The sequence below is a fragment of the Gymnoscopelus braueri genome, assembly GCF_963280865.1.
Source record: "Gymnoscopelus braueri genome assembly, chromosome: 24".
In the NCBI taxonomy this organism is placed as follows: Eukaryota; Metazoa; Chordata; class Actinopteri; order Myctophiformes; family Myctophidae; genus Gymnoscopelus; species Gymnoscopelus braueri.
In genome coordinates this window covers 33,707,209-33,725,763 of record NC_137626.1, presented here as the reverse complement: position 1 = coordinate 33,725,763, position 18,555 = coordinate 33,707,209, and the positions used below count along the sequence as shown (strand labels likewise).

Genomic DNA, 18,555 nt, shown 5'->3' with positions numbered 1-18,555 from the left:
TTGTTTACTTTGAAGATGAGCTCCCATCATAAATTACTCAACAACAACACCTGAGCATCACGGCCAACTGCGTGACTAGGAGCATTTTAACCAGCCTTCAGCGGGTCCCACTTTCTCCATAAGATTAGATAATTAGCGTGGTTAATCAGCCTGATAATGTGCCTGGGAGCGGTGCCATCTCAATCTGACATCAGGCCAGGGTTCATATCTCTACCAGCAGTGCCACAAGAGTCCAGCTCCTCCCTAGATGAGCATCCTTCTATAAGTATAAAAAAATAAGTAATGTTAAGTGGTTCTCAAACATTTTCACGTCAAGGAGCCCCAAACTAATGTGTATTTGGCCGTGGACCCCCATATGAAATATGTTGTGCAGGGACCCCCATACATGATTTGTGTTGTTAAAATCCCACATTTGTCCAAAAATATTTTTTGGGGAAAATAGCAGAAAGCCAATGTATGGTTTAAAGTGGTTAAACTGATGCTATGTTAGCTAATTTTTCTGGAACCCCCCTGAGGTTCCCACTTTGAGAACCACTGTTCTATACGTATAAAAAGAACGGTGATGTTAAGTCTTTACCCTGGTTTCTGTGTAGCTCAAGAATTTTTGTGTTGTTTGGTTTGTTTGTTACATTGTCTCTGGGCAGGTTTGTGCTACAGGCCAATAGACAGGAGGGTATAGAAATATGAGAAGAAGTTGAAAGACATACCCCACCCAGATCTCCAGCCACAATGGATATTGCGATTATGTGGTCGATGCACTGCCCAATAAGCTACCGACGACGGGCCACTAGATGTTATTCTACAATGTTTCCCAAACTTGTGGTGAGTATCAGTTTCATTCCCTGGCTAACTGTTCCCTGGGAATTGTTTTGATGTTACGTCAATTTCAATAAACTGTTTGCTTTAATTAAATCAGTCCCCGAGGGCATACAATGCCATATGCATCGCAAAATCCAGAGTGTTAATTTAACTCTGCAAATGCAAGAATGAACCCGTGAGGATCCATTTGTTTTAGATTAACTCTCTGCATTTTGCTGCTGCATAGTACTTTCTGGTTCCCCATTCCCAAGACAAATACACAGAAATGCTGTTTTATTACCCTCTGAAATCCTACCCACTTTGTTTGTTTTATCTCATTTGTTTCTGTTTCCACAGATCTCCCAGGAACTGTACATTTAAGCATCACAGGATCTGGATCTGTCAACAGTGAAAATAAAGCAAAGTGATGTTTACAGCCAACCATCCTATAGTCTCTTGAACTCTGACATTTTAGCCCACCCAATATAACTCAGTCTCACTATACCATTATCCATTATCCATCACCCACACACACACACACACACACACACACACACACACACACACACACACACACACACACACACACACACACACACACACACACACAATTCTTTTTTATAATGACTATCTTATATTCACAATCAATCAGGTTGTCAGCCTGATACTATCGTTTCCCATTTTCCTCCCTTCCAACCTCTCCTCTTCTCCCTCTGTCTCTTCCCCTCTCTCTCCTTTTCTCCCTCTCTCTCCTTTTCTCCCTCTCTCTCCTCTTCTCCCTCTCTTTCTCTCTCCCCCCACTCTCTCTCTCTCCCTCTCCCCCCACTCTCTCTCTCTACCTCCTCTCACTCTCTTGCCTCAGTCGTTCCACAAGCCGCCCAGCTGAGAGGTTATTCTCTCCTTCATCCGGCAGCACAGTCTCATTTCTCCACACACCAGCTCTGAGTGGAAGCTCAGTAGGGGTGTCTGGGATATTAGCGCGCTGTGGGGGACAGCTCAGGGACTTCCAGCATCAACGGAAAAAGGTAAGCTTAGCCTTGTAGGGCATTACATTTTCAAGCACTGGGAACTTGAATATATAAGAATAAGAAGATGAGAAAGTTGTAATTTGAAGCTGTAGTCTCCATTTAATTCAGTTGAAAGTGTAGTCTCTATATATGATTTACTTCCGTTGAAAGTGTGTCTCTAAGTTCCATTTATTTTAGTTGATCTGTGGTCCCAAACAACATTTTCAAAGTCGAAGCAGACTCAGAGGCCAAACTTAGCACATATTGGCAGAACTGTTCATATCATACTATATATTGGCATCAGTATCATACAGATGTTAATACAATATGGCCAGCAGCTTCAGTAAATGAATGAGATCATATGATTTGATCTACTCAAGTACAATACCAAATGCATATCCCAATCACAAGTAATCCTACCTAGAAAATGGAAAACGTTAAGCCACATGAAAACTCTTATTTTCAATAAATTTTGTTTCAACACACAAATCATTAATCCATTAGATGACATCATGACTTTATTTCATGACTTCTGGTATAATATATTTTTTGCACCGTAATGTCATGAATTTAAAACCACACATGCTGTGTCAGAGAGAGAGAGAGAGAGAGGGGGGGGAAAGGGAAAAAAGTCATATGGGAACATTTAAACATGTGATTACAATCTACGATTTACAATTTAGGCATTTAGCACACACTCTTATCCAGAGTGACTGTGCAGGATCGTGGCATGAACCCTAGTCAACAAATGACAGCGTAAATGGTCACACAAACAGAGACATGTGAAAGAAAAACAGCACATGTGATATCATATGATAACACTTTATATGTGGTAAGCAATAATAACCATCTATGCTAAGCATCAAATCGAGAATACCACAGCCAATCAAATATCCCAAATCATCTCTCAACAATTAGTCATTGTCACTGCCTTTTATAGTCATTGTCAGGCAGTGACAATGACTAATTGATTTTTGCAGCGTTGGTGCGTCGGTGTAAATGTGTCACAATTTCCCATAAAGAATGTTCAACACAAACTATCGACAAAAGATGATGCTGCAAAAAAAGTTTCTGTTCTGCCAACATGAAGCTGGGCATGGCAGTGAATCTATGTGCAGCCTGTCCATCATGGCAGTGCTAGACATGATGTGCCCATGAGTATTCATCAGGAACAGCTAATGGGCCACAGAAGCACGAACCTCTGATTTACAGCCTGTCCTCTGTCAGGCCTAATGACAGGGCAATAGATGCTGCTTATGGAGAAACAGGTGCTGGGAGTGAATGGATGCACATAAGTGTTGCCATGGGTGATTGTGTTTTTTTATTCCTGCACAAATGCTCATTTGCAATATTGTTCACACCTAAGTAGTAATTATGGGAAGATAATGGCGCTCTTGATGTAGGGTTTAGGGCATCCGGGCCTGGAGTGGGTGGGGGAATTGTGTTCAATTCCTTCGCACAAATATTTCAAAAAATGATAATGATGGTCTCGTGAGACAATATAACGGTCGATTTACTCCATTAGGCTATGCCTATTATTTCCTGAGTAAATGTCACACTCGGTAAAGTCCTTCACAATGAGGTTGTGTCCCATCATCCACAGCAGATGTGGCTCAGTGACCAAGAACAAATCATCTCCTCAGATCAGTCATATGCATTGATTGATTGACTTTCTGTCCCGCAAACACGTGTGCCATCCCAGTGACTCTATTGCCTAGTTTATGCCCTGCCGTATGACGGTGTCTCGCACCAAAATAGCCGGTCTACAAACTGCCAATGTCTGGCATCCAGCAAGTAGATCGGCTATTTTCAGTGCGCGACACCATCATGCTGCGACATATAAATTAAGGCTTAAATTATGACCTACAGTATAGCCCTGTTGTTGGAGAAGTAAAGGATTATCCACACAAGATAAGCTATTCTAACAACTCTTTACCGTGTAGGCTATGTAACTACTTGTACTCTAGGTGTTTATTTACCGTGCACTCAATGCGCTCACTCAATTCCAGGTCATTTGGCACAACAACATTGCATCGCACTGCACAGCACACCACACACACCAGTGCTCCAGCTCCCTGCCTGGCTGGACCTGTGTGGACCATCTCACTCCACAGTGACTTGATCCAGAGGAGAATGGGAAAATCCGAAAGTCAAACGGACATCATGGAAAAATCAACTAAACCTGGGAAGTGCCGTTGGACCGTTGCTGAGATCAGTCTGTCTGTGCTGCTGTTGGTGGTCAGCTGTGCCCTGGCCGGACTCATAGTCCTGTATACATCTGTTGTGAAAGGTAGGCCCAGGTTCATTTACTGTTGAGGAGGTTATGTGTCATAACATTGTTACGTGTTTTTGACCCCCAAAAGACCTCTCCGATTTATTGTCCTTGTGAATATTTAAATGTTACTTTAAATGCCTTCTATAGTGACTAATACAATATAATTTAATATAATATAATATAACATAAGTCTGAGCTTGCGCATTTGAACTGATCAAAATGTGTAGCTTCCAATCTGAATATTGCACTTCTTGCCATCATTTAAGAACTTTTTCTTCCTTAAGATATTAGACAAAAAAACATAAATGATGGTACTGTAGGTAGCTGGTAGCTACTGCTGTGTGAATGGACTTTTATTCAGATCTCTTCCATCCCAATACAGAGCAATCTAACAGGCCAGGTGCATCAAGGGGCTCCTCAGGTGGAGGTAAGTACTGCCTCTGTCTGTCCTCTTAAATGCTGATAAACAACTTCAACTTACGACTTTATTTATCCCAGAAGAGCAATTGGTTATGCAGCATAGAGTCCAACATAAAAACTAACGTGAAATCCCATTAGAGTATCACAGACTCAGCAGTACTGCATCAATGAACAAGCGTAATCATCAGAACAGCAATAAGAACAATATAAAGTATGCATAGTGTTACAAAAAAAAATACATCAACAAAATCACCGGCCAGCGCAAACTATATACTGTAACAGAAATCAGCATGCAACTCATCTTACAAGTAAGCCTACCTACTCATGATGGACAAGCAGTAGGGACTGAAACTCCTGTTGAAAAGGGCAGGGATTGAAAGTCCTGATGACAAGGGTGGGTGCAGTCAGACTCTTCAGCTTACCCCCAGCGATGCAAACAACGCACTCCCTCAGCGAGCTCCACGGAAGGAGCCCTATATGAGTGGCATCCTCTGACCCCCCTCCCCTTTTTGTAGATATACTGTATCTATTCTTACTTTTAGTGTTGCTGCTGATTATTTGTAATGTAGCCTACTGCATGTCATGATGATGAATTGAGTACAATGGACAACAATGGAAACAAGCCCCTGGGGCTTTTTGTGTTATCCTTTTGTGTAATATCCAGTTTCTTTTATTTTTTACTGTACTACCGTACCGTTTTCAAACTTGTTAATAAAGTATTCAGTAAATCAATCAAACCACTTGACTGTTGACATGCTACTCTGCTGGACAGACATGTATGATTTTGCCACTTGTGTTCACTATTTTAGCCAGTGCGTTTTGGGATTTTATGTTTAGGCCTCCATACCAACAGATTAGAGAAAGTCATCAAATTGATTCCACAGTATGTATAAACTTGGCAAGTTTCCTTAGGCAGAAAAGCAGTTGATGAATTCTCCAACAAACTTTCAGTGTTAGATTTAAAAGTGAGATTGCTCTAAATGATTGAAAGGTATTTTAACTGACAACAGGTTCCCACCTCTTGAACATCAATGATGGTGCTCTGAGTGGGATGGATGAGGATGGTGTCTGATGTCAAACATGTCTTTTTGATAGATTGAGTTGAAGGAATGAGTTTTTGCACCAGTTTAAAAAATAATCAACCACAGGGCCACGATTTGATTCATCATGAAGGAGACTGACTATAACTGAGTCATCTGCAAACTTCAGGATATATCACTTCTCAAACTGTCTCTGACAGTCATCTGTACACAGAATATACAGGCATGGCGAGCGAACACCCCCCCCCCCCGGGTGAACCTGTAGAAAAAGAGAGGTCACCTTACATGCACTCAGGTTTAGTTGGAGAGATAGTCAAGCATCCAACCAGCCTAGAGTCAATACCAAAGTATTTAGAGAGTTTGTCCACTAACAGATGTTGAAAGGATAGCTTGGAATGAGTTTTACTACCCTCTAGGTGTTTGAAGCAAGGTGGCAGTAGTGTCCAAAACACGTTTGAATTCATGTTAGAACTGGTTGGGGACATCTCTTTTAACTCCTACACTGCTGCCTATTCAGCAGTGTCAGACAACACAGGGGAATCCCTGCCGATAAGGACGTTTCCTGTTTTCCTGTTTAGTATACCAAATACATCCAAAACACACCGAACATAACCCAACCTCTGAGACTAGGACTGGTGGGAGTGTTTGTTAATCCTAGGACAGTGGACACGTGCTCCGTTAACTGTTGACTTTGACATTTCCAGGCCAGCACCATCATTCCAACATCAACAATGTGTGCACAACAGCGGAGTGTGTTACAGCAGGTAACATGGGACTTCTTTGCTTTCTCCCTCTTTCAATTGAATGCATTTCTGTCCATCTGTTTTTGTTTATAAAGAAATTTTAAAAAATACAGCATTCTAACTGCATAATGGTTGGCCTCACTCTTTCCTCACCCCCCCAAAGCTGCACGGCTCCTGCAGAACATGGACGCATCAGTGAAGCCTTGTGAGAACTTCTACCAGTATGCTTGCGGGGGTTGGCTGGAGCACCATGTCATCCCAGAGACCAGTTCCCGTCACAGTGTCTTTGACATTCTGCGAGACAAGCTGGAGATTGTCCTCAAAGGTCAGTCATGTCAGCATTGTTTCTGCTGTTCCTGGAGTTTGTTGCCTAATTTATGCCACTTCGTTAAATGGTACTGAAATAGCAGATCTACAAGCTCACAATGCTCACAACACTTACAATGTGTTGCATGCGCAACACGTTGCAAGCTTATACATTGATTGTTTACGGAACATATCACTGTCGTGCGTATAACAAAGTTCAAATCAGGCTTATCAGGGTCAAGGATTTCAACTTTGTGGGCTGTAGGCCTACTTTGTATTATGTGTAGTTCCATGGATAGATTGTGAGCTTGTGCAAACTGTACCACGTAATCAGTTGCAGCGTTAATTAGGCGTTTCACGTTCTTTCTAGCAAGTCTGCATATTGTTTAAAAAGACAGAAAAGGTCTGGAGTGCTCAGAAGTTCAAATGTGTGATGATGGTTCTCTTTGTAGAGAACCCAAAAGTGTAACAAAAAGGAAAACACCCAAAGCACTCTTCTGCCAAAAACATATTAAAAAATATTTTTCTTTTTGCAGGAGTCCTTGAGATGGAGAACAACCAGGACAGGGATGCCATCAAGAAGGCTAAAACACTGTACAGCTCCTGCATGAATGAGAGTAAGTCTCATTCAAACCCCAGCTGTTAATGACGTGTGTCTTCTGTATGAGGCAACGGATTATATAGAGCACTGGTTCTCAAAGTGGGGTCTGTGGACCTCCAGGGGTCCTTGAGCAACCAAATACATATCAATATGAGGGTCCTTGACAAGAAAATGTGTGTGAACCACTGATATAGAGCATAATGTCTCGTCGCTTCAATGTCAGAGGAACTGTAGTGTGTTCTTACATGTGTTGAGTTTGATTGGCGTTGTTTTCACCGGCAGGCCTCATAGAAGAGCGCGACTCCCAGCCCCTTCTGAAGCTCATTGAAAGTGTCGGAAACTGGCCTATTGCCACAGAAGACTGGAACACCACTACAGGTAACACAGAAAAACAAAACAGTCACCAAAACATAAACAAAGTGACAGACAGAGGGTGCCTGTTGCTCACTCACTCACTCACTCACTCACATGAACATCTATCTACAGTACATGTTGTTTATATTAGCTCATAAGCCCTGGTCTGTTATGGTTCTTCAGTCTAGAAGACAGGTGTTAGTGAGTGGGGTAGAGTAGCACGTTCTCAACAGTGTGATGGACAAAGTAATGAGACAGATACAACAACTCAGATCTTAAAGTATGAGAGATTTAAAAGTATTCAAACACTGGAGCCAAGCGTACGTGTCACAATGGGACACGCTGTCTGACTCAGCGCATGTCAAGACTGACCTCAACTTAAATACCAACAAACACACCTTCAGGGTAAGGCGTTGGCTCACACAACCGCAGCTGGGGAAGATATTGATCTATTCTACACCAATGGGTGCCTACATGGTCAAAGGTACATGTCTCAACAAGAACAATGTTCCCTGCTATAGCTACACATCAGCTCTTCTAATAGATACAAAAACACAAACACACAAATCTATGAGTTCTCTTAAAGGATACTTATTTCAGAATTACTTTGACAGTACTCAACCCTGGTACTTGAGCCAAAGTATGGATACTCCTTGTCAAACATTACTCGACTACAAGTGAAAGTTTCTCTGTCAAATTTGTGATCGAGTTAAAGGGAAACTATGCAAGTGTTTGTTGACAAAACAGGGAAAGTGTGTCGTGAAAGACATGCCCTCTCCCCCCTCCCCTCTCTGACAGACATCAGACAGGTGGCTGTCTTTGATGCATTAATTGATTGATGGAGAGATCACTAACGAGCACAGAACTTTCAAAACTTTTCCATAACTTTTCCAAAGTATTTTACCCACATTTCCAGGCCTATAGCAATCATATGGTGCAATAATGAGGCTCTTACTAAAAATGCACCTAGACAGACTCGAGGGAAGGAGTCACGTGACAAAAAGAACAGATCTACAAGCTAACAACATATCACAGTACAAGGTGTTATTAGCTTGTAGATCTATTATTTTTGTCACGTGACGTCCTGTATACATTAGGCCACACATATTTCACGTAATGTTAGACATGTTTTGGGACATGTTTTTTATGAATAAAATCAATAGCCAAATGCAATGTAAATTATATACAAACAATTTCCAAAACATTTGATTAATTAACTTTTTCCAGGCCTGGAAAACAGTTTTTTTTTATTACAAAATATTTCCAGCAGCAACATGACCGTGGGAACCCTGTTTATATAGTGGCTGATAGAGGGAATTAATGGCTAAAATGTTTATATACAAACATATATGTATATATATGTATATCCTGTATATATTGGCTAAAAGTTACACAGTTGACCAGCCTACTTGCTTTCTACCTAAGTATTCAAAAGTATAAATTACAAAGTACATTTACTTTTTAGTATCAATGAATTGCTGTAACATTTAGACATTTTCTAAAAAGAATTCACATTTTTCAAAAGATATTGATCAATAACAGTGAAAATAGCTCATCTTCAAAACGCCTTGCATTGCAGTGCCCTTTGAAATAGGGCTTCAGTGTTCATTCATAATGTAGGCCACTTTTCCCCTAGAAATGTAGTGCAGTCAAAAGTACAAATGGAGTGTAGTGGAGAGAAAGTCATAAGTATCCAAAAAATACAAATGATACTGAAACAATGTACTTATAGCCTATAAGTAAATATACGTCGTTTACTGTCCACCATTGGAGTGGGGTAGGGTAGCGGGTTCTCAATCAGGCCTCTGACTGGTCTCTTAAATAGACCACTCTGCTCTTAGCCAAGCTCTTGCCTTTGTAATTAAATGTAGTCGAGGACGGTGGCTGAAACAGAATTAACCACGCACAACTGGCATCTGCGGACACAGATTCATGAGTAGCCTATATCCTGCTCCGTGTGCACCGTGTTTACTTCCACGAGAGGCGGTTAGTTTTTTTTATGAGACCCTGTACGTTGGCCAGCAGGTCTGTAATCTTAGGCCGCTGTGTCTAAATTAAGAGATAATTTCTACCTGTTATCTTATCACAGGGGCAGAGTGGAGCCTTGAGGACACACTGGCGACGCTCACTGCTCGCTTTAACAAGAAGGCTATGCTGGAAGTGTATGTGTGGACGGATGACAGGGACTCCCTTCGCCATGTCATTTACGTAAGGAGTTTGGACAACACATGGAGCTTACGCAATGTCTACAGCAAAAGACACTCATTACAACAGGGTGGTGGTCATCATAATCCAAGTTATTGAAAGGATAGTGCACGCACATCCAAAGTGCCCAGGGGCAGGACAAACAGCCAACATACAAGCCAAAAAGAAGCAAATATAGGCCACATGAACACTTTGAACCTATATATACTTCAGCTATTGATAATAGCCAATCTACAAGCTCACAACACTTGGAAAATTATGTTTTTTAAAACATTTTAAATACATAAATGTGGGTCCGTGGCACAAAATATTTTCAGATCTGTGGCCAAGAAGGCCTACATATTAATTTTGGGGGTCCTTGACATTGAGCCACTGGTTTAAACAACATTTAGGAAGCAAGCCCAAATAAGCAACTACTGTACCAATACTTACAAGAAACTTTACAGAAAAACACCTGGCAACACTGGTCCGCACACTGGCAAAATAACCTCCACTGTTTATTGCTTATTCAACGTTTCGACCACATAAGGATCTTCATCAGGAATTGATGATATTTATTTTTACGTAATCCAAGTTATGCTTTGTTTATACCTCATTATCATCAGATTGACCAGCCAGGACTCGGGATGCCATCCAGAGACTATTACTTCAACGATGGAAACTACAAAAGGGTGATGATGCATCCAATGTTGTGCTGCTAACATGATTTTGGTGTAAAGAAAAACAAAAGAAGAAAAACAACTAGGTTCCTACTTTGACTTATCCCTATCTTAAAATACTTTTTTTAAATTTATTTTGAAAATAGCCGATCTACAACAACGCGTTGTGAGCTTGTAGAAAATTGGAGATAATTTTAGGCATAAGGGATAAGGCCGCGCAAGGTAGGGCCCTGGTCTCACATCCAGACGATCAGAGATCCCTGCCTACTGATACAGTGAAAGGACTAAAACTGTGTAAAAACTATTTGGAAATTAGCCTAATGAGAAAAAGAGCTTCACAGAATCAATGCAAAAATGTTGGGGCGGTCCTTCATATTGGTATGGTACCAGTACTGCTTTTAAAAGCAGTGGGCGTAGGTTTCTTACCAGTGGTTTTCTCCAGTGTCCAAGCCCATTGAATTTAGATTTCCCCAGACCTATCAGTAAGCAGAGAAAGGTAAACAACAACTATATGGACCACTTTCAACCTGGCGTTCCTATTTTGGCATGTCATTAGATGAAATAGCTGATCTACAAGCTTGTAGATCGACTATTTAGCTATTTGTCGTTCGACATAGGGCTTAAGTTGTTAATTTTCTCCTCCCACAATTCTGTATCAGGTACGAGAGGCCTACCTGCATTTCATGGTCTCCATTGCCAAAATAGTCCGTCAGGACAGGAACCTAACTCAGGATGACGACGGTGTTTGGGAGGAAATGACGCAGGTGCTGGAGCTGGAGACAGACATTGCCAACGTGAGTATCAGGCACAACAGGAAATGTAATTGTGGAAAAGCGGGGAAAAGGAACTAATAATGACAAGATGACAGATGAGAAACCTCCTCCTTTGCAGTTATAGAACCAGGCTTCCAAGTTTTAGTAAAAGGCAAAACATCAACAAAACTCCTTTGTTGTGCTTAACACTTTTCACTCAACAAAAGTGACACATTTTCAGCTGTTTAAAATATGTAATTATTTTCGCGAGTGACATTTGTCAAAAGTGGTCTGTGGCGAAGTATAAATTTGTTCTTATTCTGTTTCCTAACAGGCTACATCCCCGGCAGAAGAGCGCCAGGATGTCACCATTCTCTACAACAAGATGACACTCACTGAGCTACAGGACACGTTTGGTTTTAATGTAAGTGTGCTTGCTTCTACGCCTCAAATTCAATGGACCATGAGTGCAAATTCTAATTTATTAAACTGCTAACAGTATAGAGGCCGGAAGGTCATTAGCTCAAATTCATGGAATGCCTGGGAAATATTATTGCTATAAACAACTAGAAAACGAAAAGTGTGCTAGTCTCTGGCCTGCAGCCGTCCGGCCTGGTGGAGACGATTATGGCTGAAATGCCCTTGAGCAAGGCAATTAACCACTAGGAGAATATTCAGTGAAAATAGTAGATCTACAAGCTCACAATTTGGCGCGTAGATCAGATATTTTGGTCGAAGAGATTTGGTGTAGAGGGAAAAAAGGAGCAGACCTAGTATACTGTAGATCCCTGGGGGACCCCAGTCAACAAAGTATATAAAATGTAAGTGGTTAACCTCCATCACCTCGAGAAATAGTTCGGTACATCACATAAAGCTGTGGTTGTACTGACAGTTTATTGGGTGTGAATGGATATATGACTGTGGGACAGTGGTGGAAGACAACTAAGTACATTTTCTCAAGTACTGTACTTAAGTACAATTTTAAGTTATTTTTTTCCACTTTCCATGAGTATCTCCATATTTCAATACTCTATACTTGTACTCCTACACCTCTGAGGCAAATATTGTACTTTTTACTCCATTAAAATTATTTGACAGCTATGTTAACTAGTTACTTTACAGATTTAGGTTATTATTACAAAACATACATTAACCACTTAAGCTGTATTTCACTTGATCTGTTTGAATGCTCACAACCCATCGAGTTGTGAGCTTGTAGATGGGCTTTTTACTTTTACTTTAGTACTTTAACCACTTAAACCCAGTCCCCAGCATCCCTATTCTGGGAAGACTTTCGCTGAAAATAGCAGATCGACAAGCTCACAACGCGTTGCAACGCAACGCGTTGTGAGCTTGTTGATCGTTGTGAGCTTGTTGATCGTTGTGAGCTTGTTGATCGTTGTGAGCTTGTTGATTTCAGCGAAGATATTTAATATAGAACGAAAACAGAAAGGTCACTAGTTTAGAGCGCTGATGGACTAATAGGGTTTATGTGGTTAAGTATATTGTAATGCCAATCATTTTGTACTTTCACTTGTAACAGAGTATTTTTATATCGTGGTATTGAGTACTTGTTCCGTCACCAGGTTGCACAGACAGTTTCTTGGGTGTGAAAGGATATATGACCGTGGGACAGCAGAGTGTTGCTCAAAACGTAACCGTGAACAACAAACCTGTCCTGATTAAGCACATTGTTGGATTTGCTGGGGAGGATGGGGGGGGACCATGCATCTGCTTTTGATTTGATAATAATAATTTGGTCCACACTCCTTTGCGGTATTTGTCACCGTATCCAGTGAAATGTGGTGTCTGCATTTAACCTGTCCTATTAAGTCCCACGGTCCCACGGCTCACTGTCCCACTCACTATGGGTGCGTTCGGATATTGCACACCGGAGCGCACTCGCCTATTAGTTTGTATTGGCCAGTGCGCTCAGTGCTGTATTTCCGAACGCACTAGTAAGCTCCACTTGGTCGGAGGCGCCTCCTCCCGCGTTCGCAACCATTAGGATTTTACAATGTTGGCTGCAGAAAAGAGCGAAAACTACAGCTAATGTTGAAAATGCAAAGTAAGACTTTTAGGGAGAAAGGTTGCAATTACTGGAGGCTTTTTAAACGAGTAACTAGTAATATAGGTACTATATTAAGGTTTTTGAGTAACTTGACCAACACAGCTGGTCACAGACCGTCACACACTTCTAAAACACAGCAAAATGGAACAGGAGACGGGCTGTGATGGAGATGGGAGCTATGATGATGGCGCTTCTGTTTGTTTGTTTGTTTGTTATGTTTGTTTGTTTTCAGGATACACACTGCCAGCCGTCCTCTCTCCAGCCTGTGTTACAACCAAAATCGTGACCTATAAAATACTGCGTCTGAAGAGGGCACTGTGTTCTCTGTCTGTGGAAAATAAACAAGTTGTATATATTATTATTATTAAATGAAAAATAAAGTGAGACGGCGTTTAACTCATCTGTACAAGTAACTTTTTCATCCTTCTCCTTTTATGACTTTAACTAATCACTTTAGTTTAGGGCTCATCACCATGCCAGCTTGTGATGGACATTTTATTTTTGCCAGATATACAAAATAAGTAGCCTAGTCAATAGTATTACCAGAAACACATGGCAGGACAACATGTCCATCCGTACACGTACAAACGTGTCTGTGTCAAGGCTTGTCCATGCCTGTGGCAATTAGGAGGTTCTGTGAAATGGTTTGTTTCAGTCCTGGGGAGGTAAGGGCATTTTGTACCCTATTAACCCATTAAGACCGGGAACGCATCTGAATGTAATTTTTTAGATTTCTTTTGGCTATTCAAAAATAGTATAGCGCGGCACTTGGTGCCGCGCTATGAGCTTGTAGATCTGCTATTTTTGAAAAATCATGAAAAGTTGTGGAAATATTTGATTTTTTTCTATTTTTTGGCGGACATTTGTAACTCAAATCTTTGCTTCTGGGGGTTCCTGGAACTAAATATTTTACAAATGTTCGCTTTAAAAAATATATAACCCAAGATTTTGCTATGAATTTTCAAGTTTTTTTCAAAAATAGCAGATCTACAAGCTCATAGCGCGGCACTCGGTGCCGCACTATGAGCTTGTATTATCTGCTATTTTTGAATAGCCAAAGAAATCAAAAAATTACACAGATTCGTTTCCGGTCTTAAAGGGGTTAACCCTGCAGCTTACAACTTTTAGATATGCAGTCTGGCTCAGGCCCGACTCAGAGAAGCGGACACGACTGCCATAGTCCTTCCTGGGCCCCGGTGGAGGTCTTGCAGGAAGAACAGTGTTGTATTGTGCGTTTTTCTTCCTCAATAGTCAATTTATTTGTGGAAAAAAGGGGGTTAGAAGAGTTATACAAACTAGTCCACACCCGTGGGGGGATATGCACACATGATCTGGCAACCCCATTCATCCCATAGCTCGCACGGCCATCCCACAGCTGGGCAGCCGTAACCATGGCGACATTCTTTTACATAAAAACGCTAATAAACAGCTGACATTTGGGGAAAGCGAAAAACGGGCTTCGCTGTTCCGTGCACATGGTAATGGTCAATGGCTGTGTGCAATTTCAGATCAATTGCTCCAGCCACTCCGTGCAAAACAATTTTGGGCTCACCACCCTCACACCACTACAGAGCTTTGTCAAATTATAGGAGGATTGTGGCATCCTCGGGTGACAGAGCCAAGCTCCTTTGTTCTGTCTGAGCTCAGTCAGTGTCTATACACATGCATGTCTTTCTGTGCGTGCACATGTCTGTGCGTGTTCTGTCTGTTTGCGAGTGTGTCACACCAGTATGTCATATGGTGCCATGGTTCTTCATAACTCTGAGGAAGATCGAAAGATCAAAACGTCGGTCACTCCTTGTACTAGCACCTAAATAAAAGGCTTTCACTCCCCAGGCTGCTCCAGTGTCAATTCTCTACAGGTGGCATGGTTCTGTTTATTCTATTTGAGGGTCAGCCTTGGGGTCAGTTACCATCCGTTGGCCTCCGGGAAATGTTTTGTTAAAGTCTAAATCTGGACTTGTTATGTTCAAATATGGACTTATGGACTTGTTATGTTCCAGGCACACAGAGACACTACAACAGCTACTGCACAGTTTGAAAGATGTTTAATTAAAACACGTTCATAGGCTGCAAAAAATATATATATTCTTAAAATATTTTTCAGATGCTGTCATGTCTGTGCATTAACATGGCCGTGAACCTATTGAAATTCTTATCACACTGTTTACAGTGGGAAGATATTTCTACAGCGTGAATACAGTGTGTCTTTAGAGGGCATAACTCATTGACAGTGACACTATTGTCAAACTGTTTTCCTCTGGTGTGGACATGATGCTGGTGATTCTTCAGAGGGTTTTCTCCAGTGTGGACATCCTGGTGATTCTTCAGAGGTTTTTCTCCAGTGTGGACATCCTGGTGATTCTTCAGAGGTTTTTCTCCAGTGTGGACATGCTGGTGATTCCTCAGAGGTTTTTCACCAGTGTGAACATCCTGGTGATTCTTCACAGGTTTTTCTCCAGTGTGGACATCCTGGTGATTCTTCAGAGGGTTTTCTCCACTGTGAAGACGCTGATGGTGATTCTTCAGGGCACTTAAATGACCAAAACTCTTGTCACACTGTATGCAAAGGAAAGGTCTTTCTCCGGTGTGGAGCAGCTGGTGGTGCTCCTTCAACGTATCCAACCGACTAAAGTTCCTGCCACAGTCTTTACAGTAGAACGGCTTTTCTCCAGTGTGGACGCGCTGGTGTTTCTCCAAAGTGCATAAATGACTGAAGCTCTTGTCGCACCGCGCACAACGGAAAGGCTTGTCCCCTGTGTGTACGCGCTGGTGTGACTGCAGCGCATTTATCTGGTTGAAACTCTTGTCGCACTGCTGACATTGGAACGGTTTCTCGCCGGTGTGGAGACGCCGGTGCGTCTCCAGGTGAGCTAAGCGACTAAAACGCTTGTCACACGGTTCACAGTGGAACGGCTTTTCGCCGGTGTGCACATACTGGTGCCTCCTCAGGGTACTCGGATGGCCGAAGCTCTTGTCACACCGTTTACAGTGGTACGGCTTTTCTCCGGTGTGGACACGCTGGTGATTCTTCAGAGAACTCAAAACTTCAAAGCTCTTTTCACACCGTTTACAGATGTGAGTTTTCTTTCCTGTCAAAGTCGGTATATGTGTCATTACCTCACTTGGCCGAGTTAAACAATTGGTCAATCGTTGGCAACTGTAAGATCTTTCTTCATCTGTGTCTCCTCGTTTCTGTCCGGTTAGGGAGCTGGGTTTTTTCTGACAGGCTGCTGAGGGGATCTGTTTATTCTTCTGCATTTGGCAGTAGAGGTCGTTGTGGAACCTTTTCGTGTGTTCGTGGAGGACGATCTGAGATGTGAAGGTGTTTGTACATTCAGAACAGGAGAAGACCTGCGTCTGGGAGGATTGAGACCTGACTGCTTCCAGGAGCATCGGTTCATCATCGTCAAAATCGCTGCTATACATGGACTGTGACGGGGACAACGTGTCTGGAAAGATCTGTACGGATTGGAAGATTTTTCTTCAATACGGGCGGTATCTTCAATGTCTTCAATATATAATGACATCTAAGGACATCATCACGCCATATATTTGTTGACCAGCGTGCTGTGGTCTGACATCACTCAAAACACAAACCTTTGCCATGCCGACCCAACTATGCCGATTTGCACAGGTGCCATTGCAGTTTTGTGCTGTCCTGGGTTTGGTCTTTTATGCTTGGACATTGAACCTTCTCATCTGCTTGGACATTGAACCTTCCCATCTGCTCCCAGTTCTCTCTTAAATGCCACTGGATTCACTGCTTTCCAGTCAAAACACTTCTAAATGCTCGTATAGTTTTTAGAACTTACATTTCTTGACAAAAGCGAATGGCGGTTAATAAACAGTTTCAAACTGAAACCTTGTCCAAATCTGTATATGTCATATGTGACTGGCCACATGCAGAAGTAACGCCATTATTAGACCTTCTCTTGTGTATCTTATTGTTATTCTAGACATAGTCACTCACTTTTGCAAACAATATTGAACTGGATATTAATGTAGCCTACATTTCCTGGTGCCCAGGTAGAAGGGGTTACAATATTATTGATATTGTCTTTTTTTAAATTAACTCAGGGGCCATGCAAGTCTGGAACAATGCAGGTTGGGAACGATGCGAGTTTGGAACGCATACCTCAACCAGTTATGCAATACAACGGCTACTCCGTCAGAGTAGCCGTTACCCATCAGTTTGTTTGTGTCCCTTTCATGCCCATATATGGATATTTCAGTATCTGTTTTTTCTGTGTCCTTTTATGCCCATATATGGAGTTTGTGTGAGGCATGCCTAAATATGGAGTCCAGGCCAGTCTATGACATCAGTACTATAACATCATATTGATGACATGAGGGTAGGCCTACTCCATAGACATTTGTTATTTTAACAATATTTTTGTGAGATCAGCTGATCTGACCACTCGGTGCATCACTCCACGTGCCAGAATAGTCTCCATATATGGTAACATTCCTGAGCTTGTGATTAGCGATGTCAGAGCGTGACATCATCAGTGATGCCAGCAAACTGTCCACACACCAGAATAATGCCCATATTGGCATGTTTGTTTGTGACATGGAGATTTTCAGGCTGCTTCAAGGTGCCTGAAGATCTCCATATATGGGCATGTCACGTTTGGGACGTCCACTGGCCACCCACAAGGCCATTTTAATATAAGATATTTTATTTTCATGTAATGGTTGGTAATGTAATAATGAAATTATTTTTTATTTAATTTATTTATATTTATTTTTGCCAGACCCAAGGGGGTCGGGCTTACATGAGGCTTTGTACCTGTTTCGTCCATACATGGGCAGGGGCCATTTGTCCTCCGGCCCCAGCCAAAAAAAAGTTTGTGACGTCCCCTTTCGTCACGAACTATTCATGACATCATGAACTTCAGTTATAAAGTGGTTTGTAGGTGTGTGTTACATACTAGGACTTCATTTTGGGTCTGGCAGAACCAGGTCTCCTGGTCTTGTTGAAATATTCTAGGAATAAAAAGAAATAAATTAAAGTGTGAATGTGACCGGAGGCTCTAAAGCAACAGTGATTGAACCGCAGGGCTGCACATTCACCTCCTATCACTCTGTTCACAGTGGAAACCCTTTTCTGCAGTGTGAAGACTGTGTTTCTTCAGGTGACATAACTCCTTGACACAGTCAAACTGTCCAGTGGATACGCTGGGGGTCTCAATTTATCTGACCGACTGAAACTCTGTTTACAGTGGAAGTAGATCTTGGTTCATCTGCATACTCGGAGGCCAGCCTATGACATTAGACTACTTTCATTTGGGCTGTCGGGGGTAGTGTGTTTTAGACCAGTA

The 18,555-nt window shown here is 41.9% G+C and overlaps 1 protein-coding gene across 1 annotated transcript; it reads left to right on the top strand.

Annotated features, from left to right (window-relative positions):
• Nucleotides 1-1,686: 1,686 nt before the first annotated feature.
• Nucleotides 1,687-17,196, top strand: LOC308080593 (membrane metallo-endopeptidase-like 1; the record flags this gene model as incomplete). The annotated part of the gene is made up of 14 exons (XM_080422486.1): nt 1,687-1,823; nt 3,815-4,095; nt 4,463-4,507; nt 6,245-6,304; nt 6,447-6,608; nt 7,126-7,206; nt 7,473-7,568; nt 9,634-9,752; nt 10,355-10,420; nt 11,068-11,202; nt 11,495-11,584; nt 15,524-15,748; nt 16,016-16,099; nt 17,191-17,196. Exons 2-14 carry the CDS (start codon nt 3,939-3,941, stop codon nt 17,194-17,196), a joined length of 1,326 nt encoding a protein of 441 aa, XP_080278612.1. The 5' UTR covers nt 1,687-1,823; nt 3,815-3,938.
• Nucleotides 17,197-18,555: the final 1,359 nt, after the last annotated feature.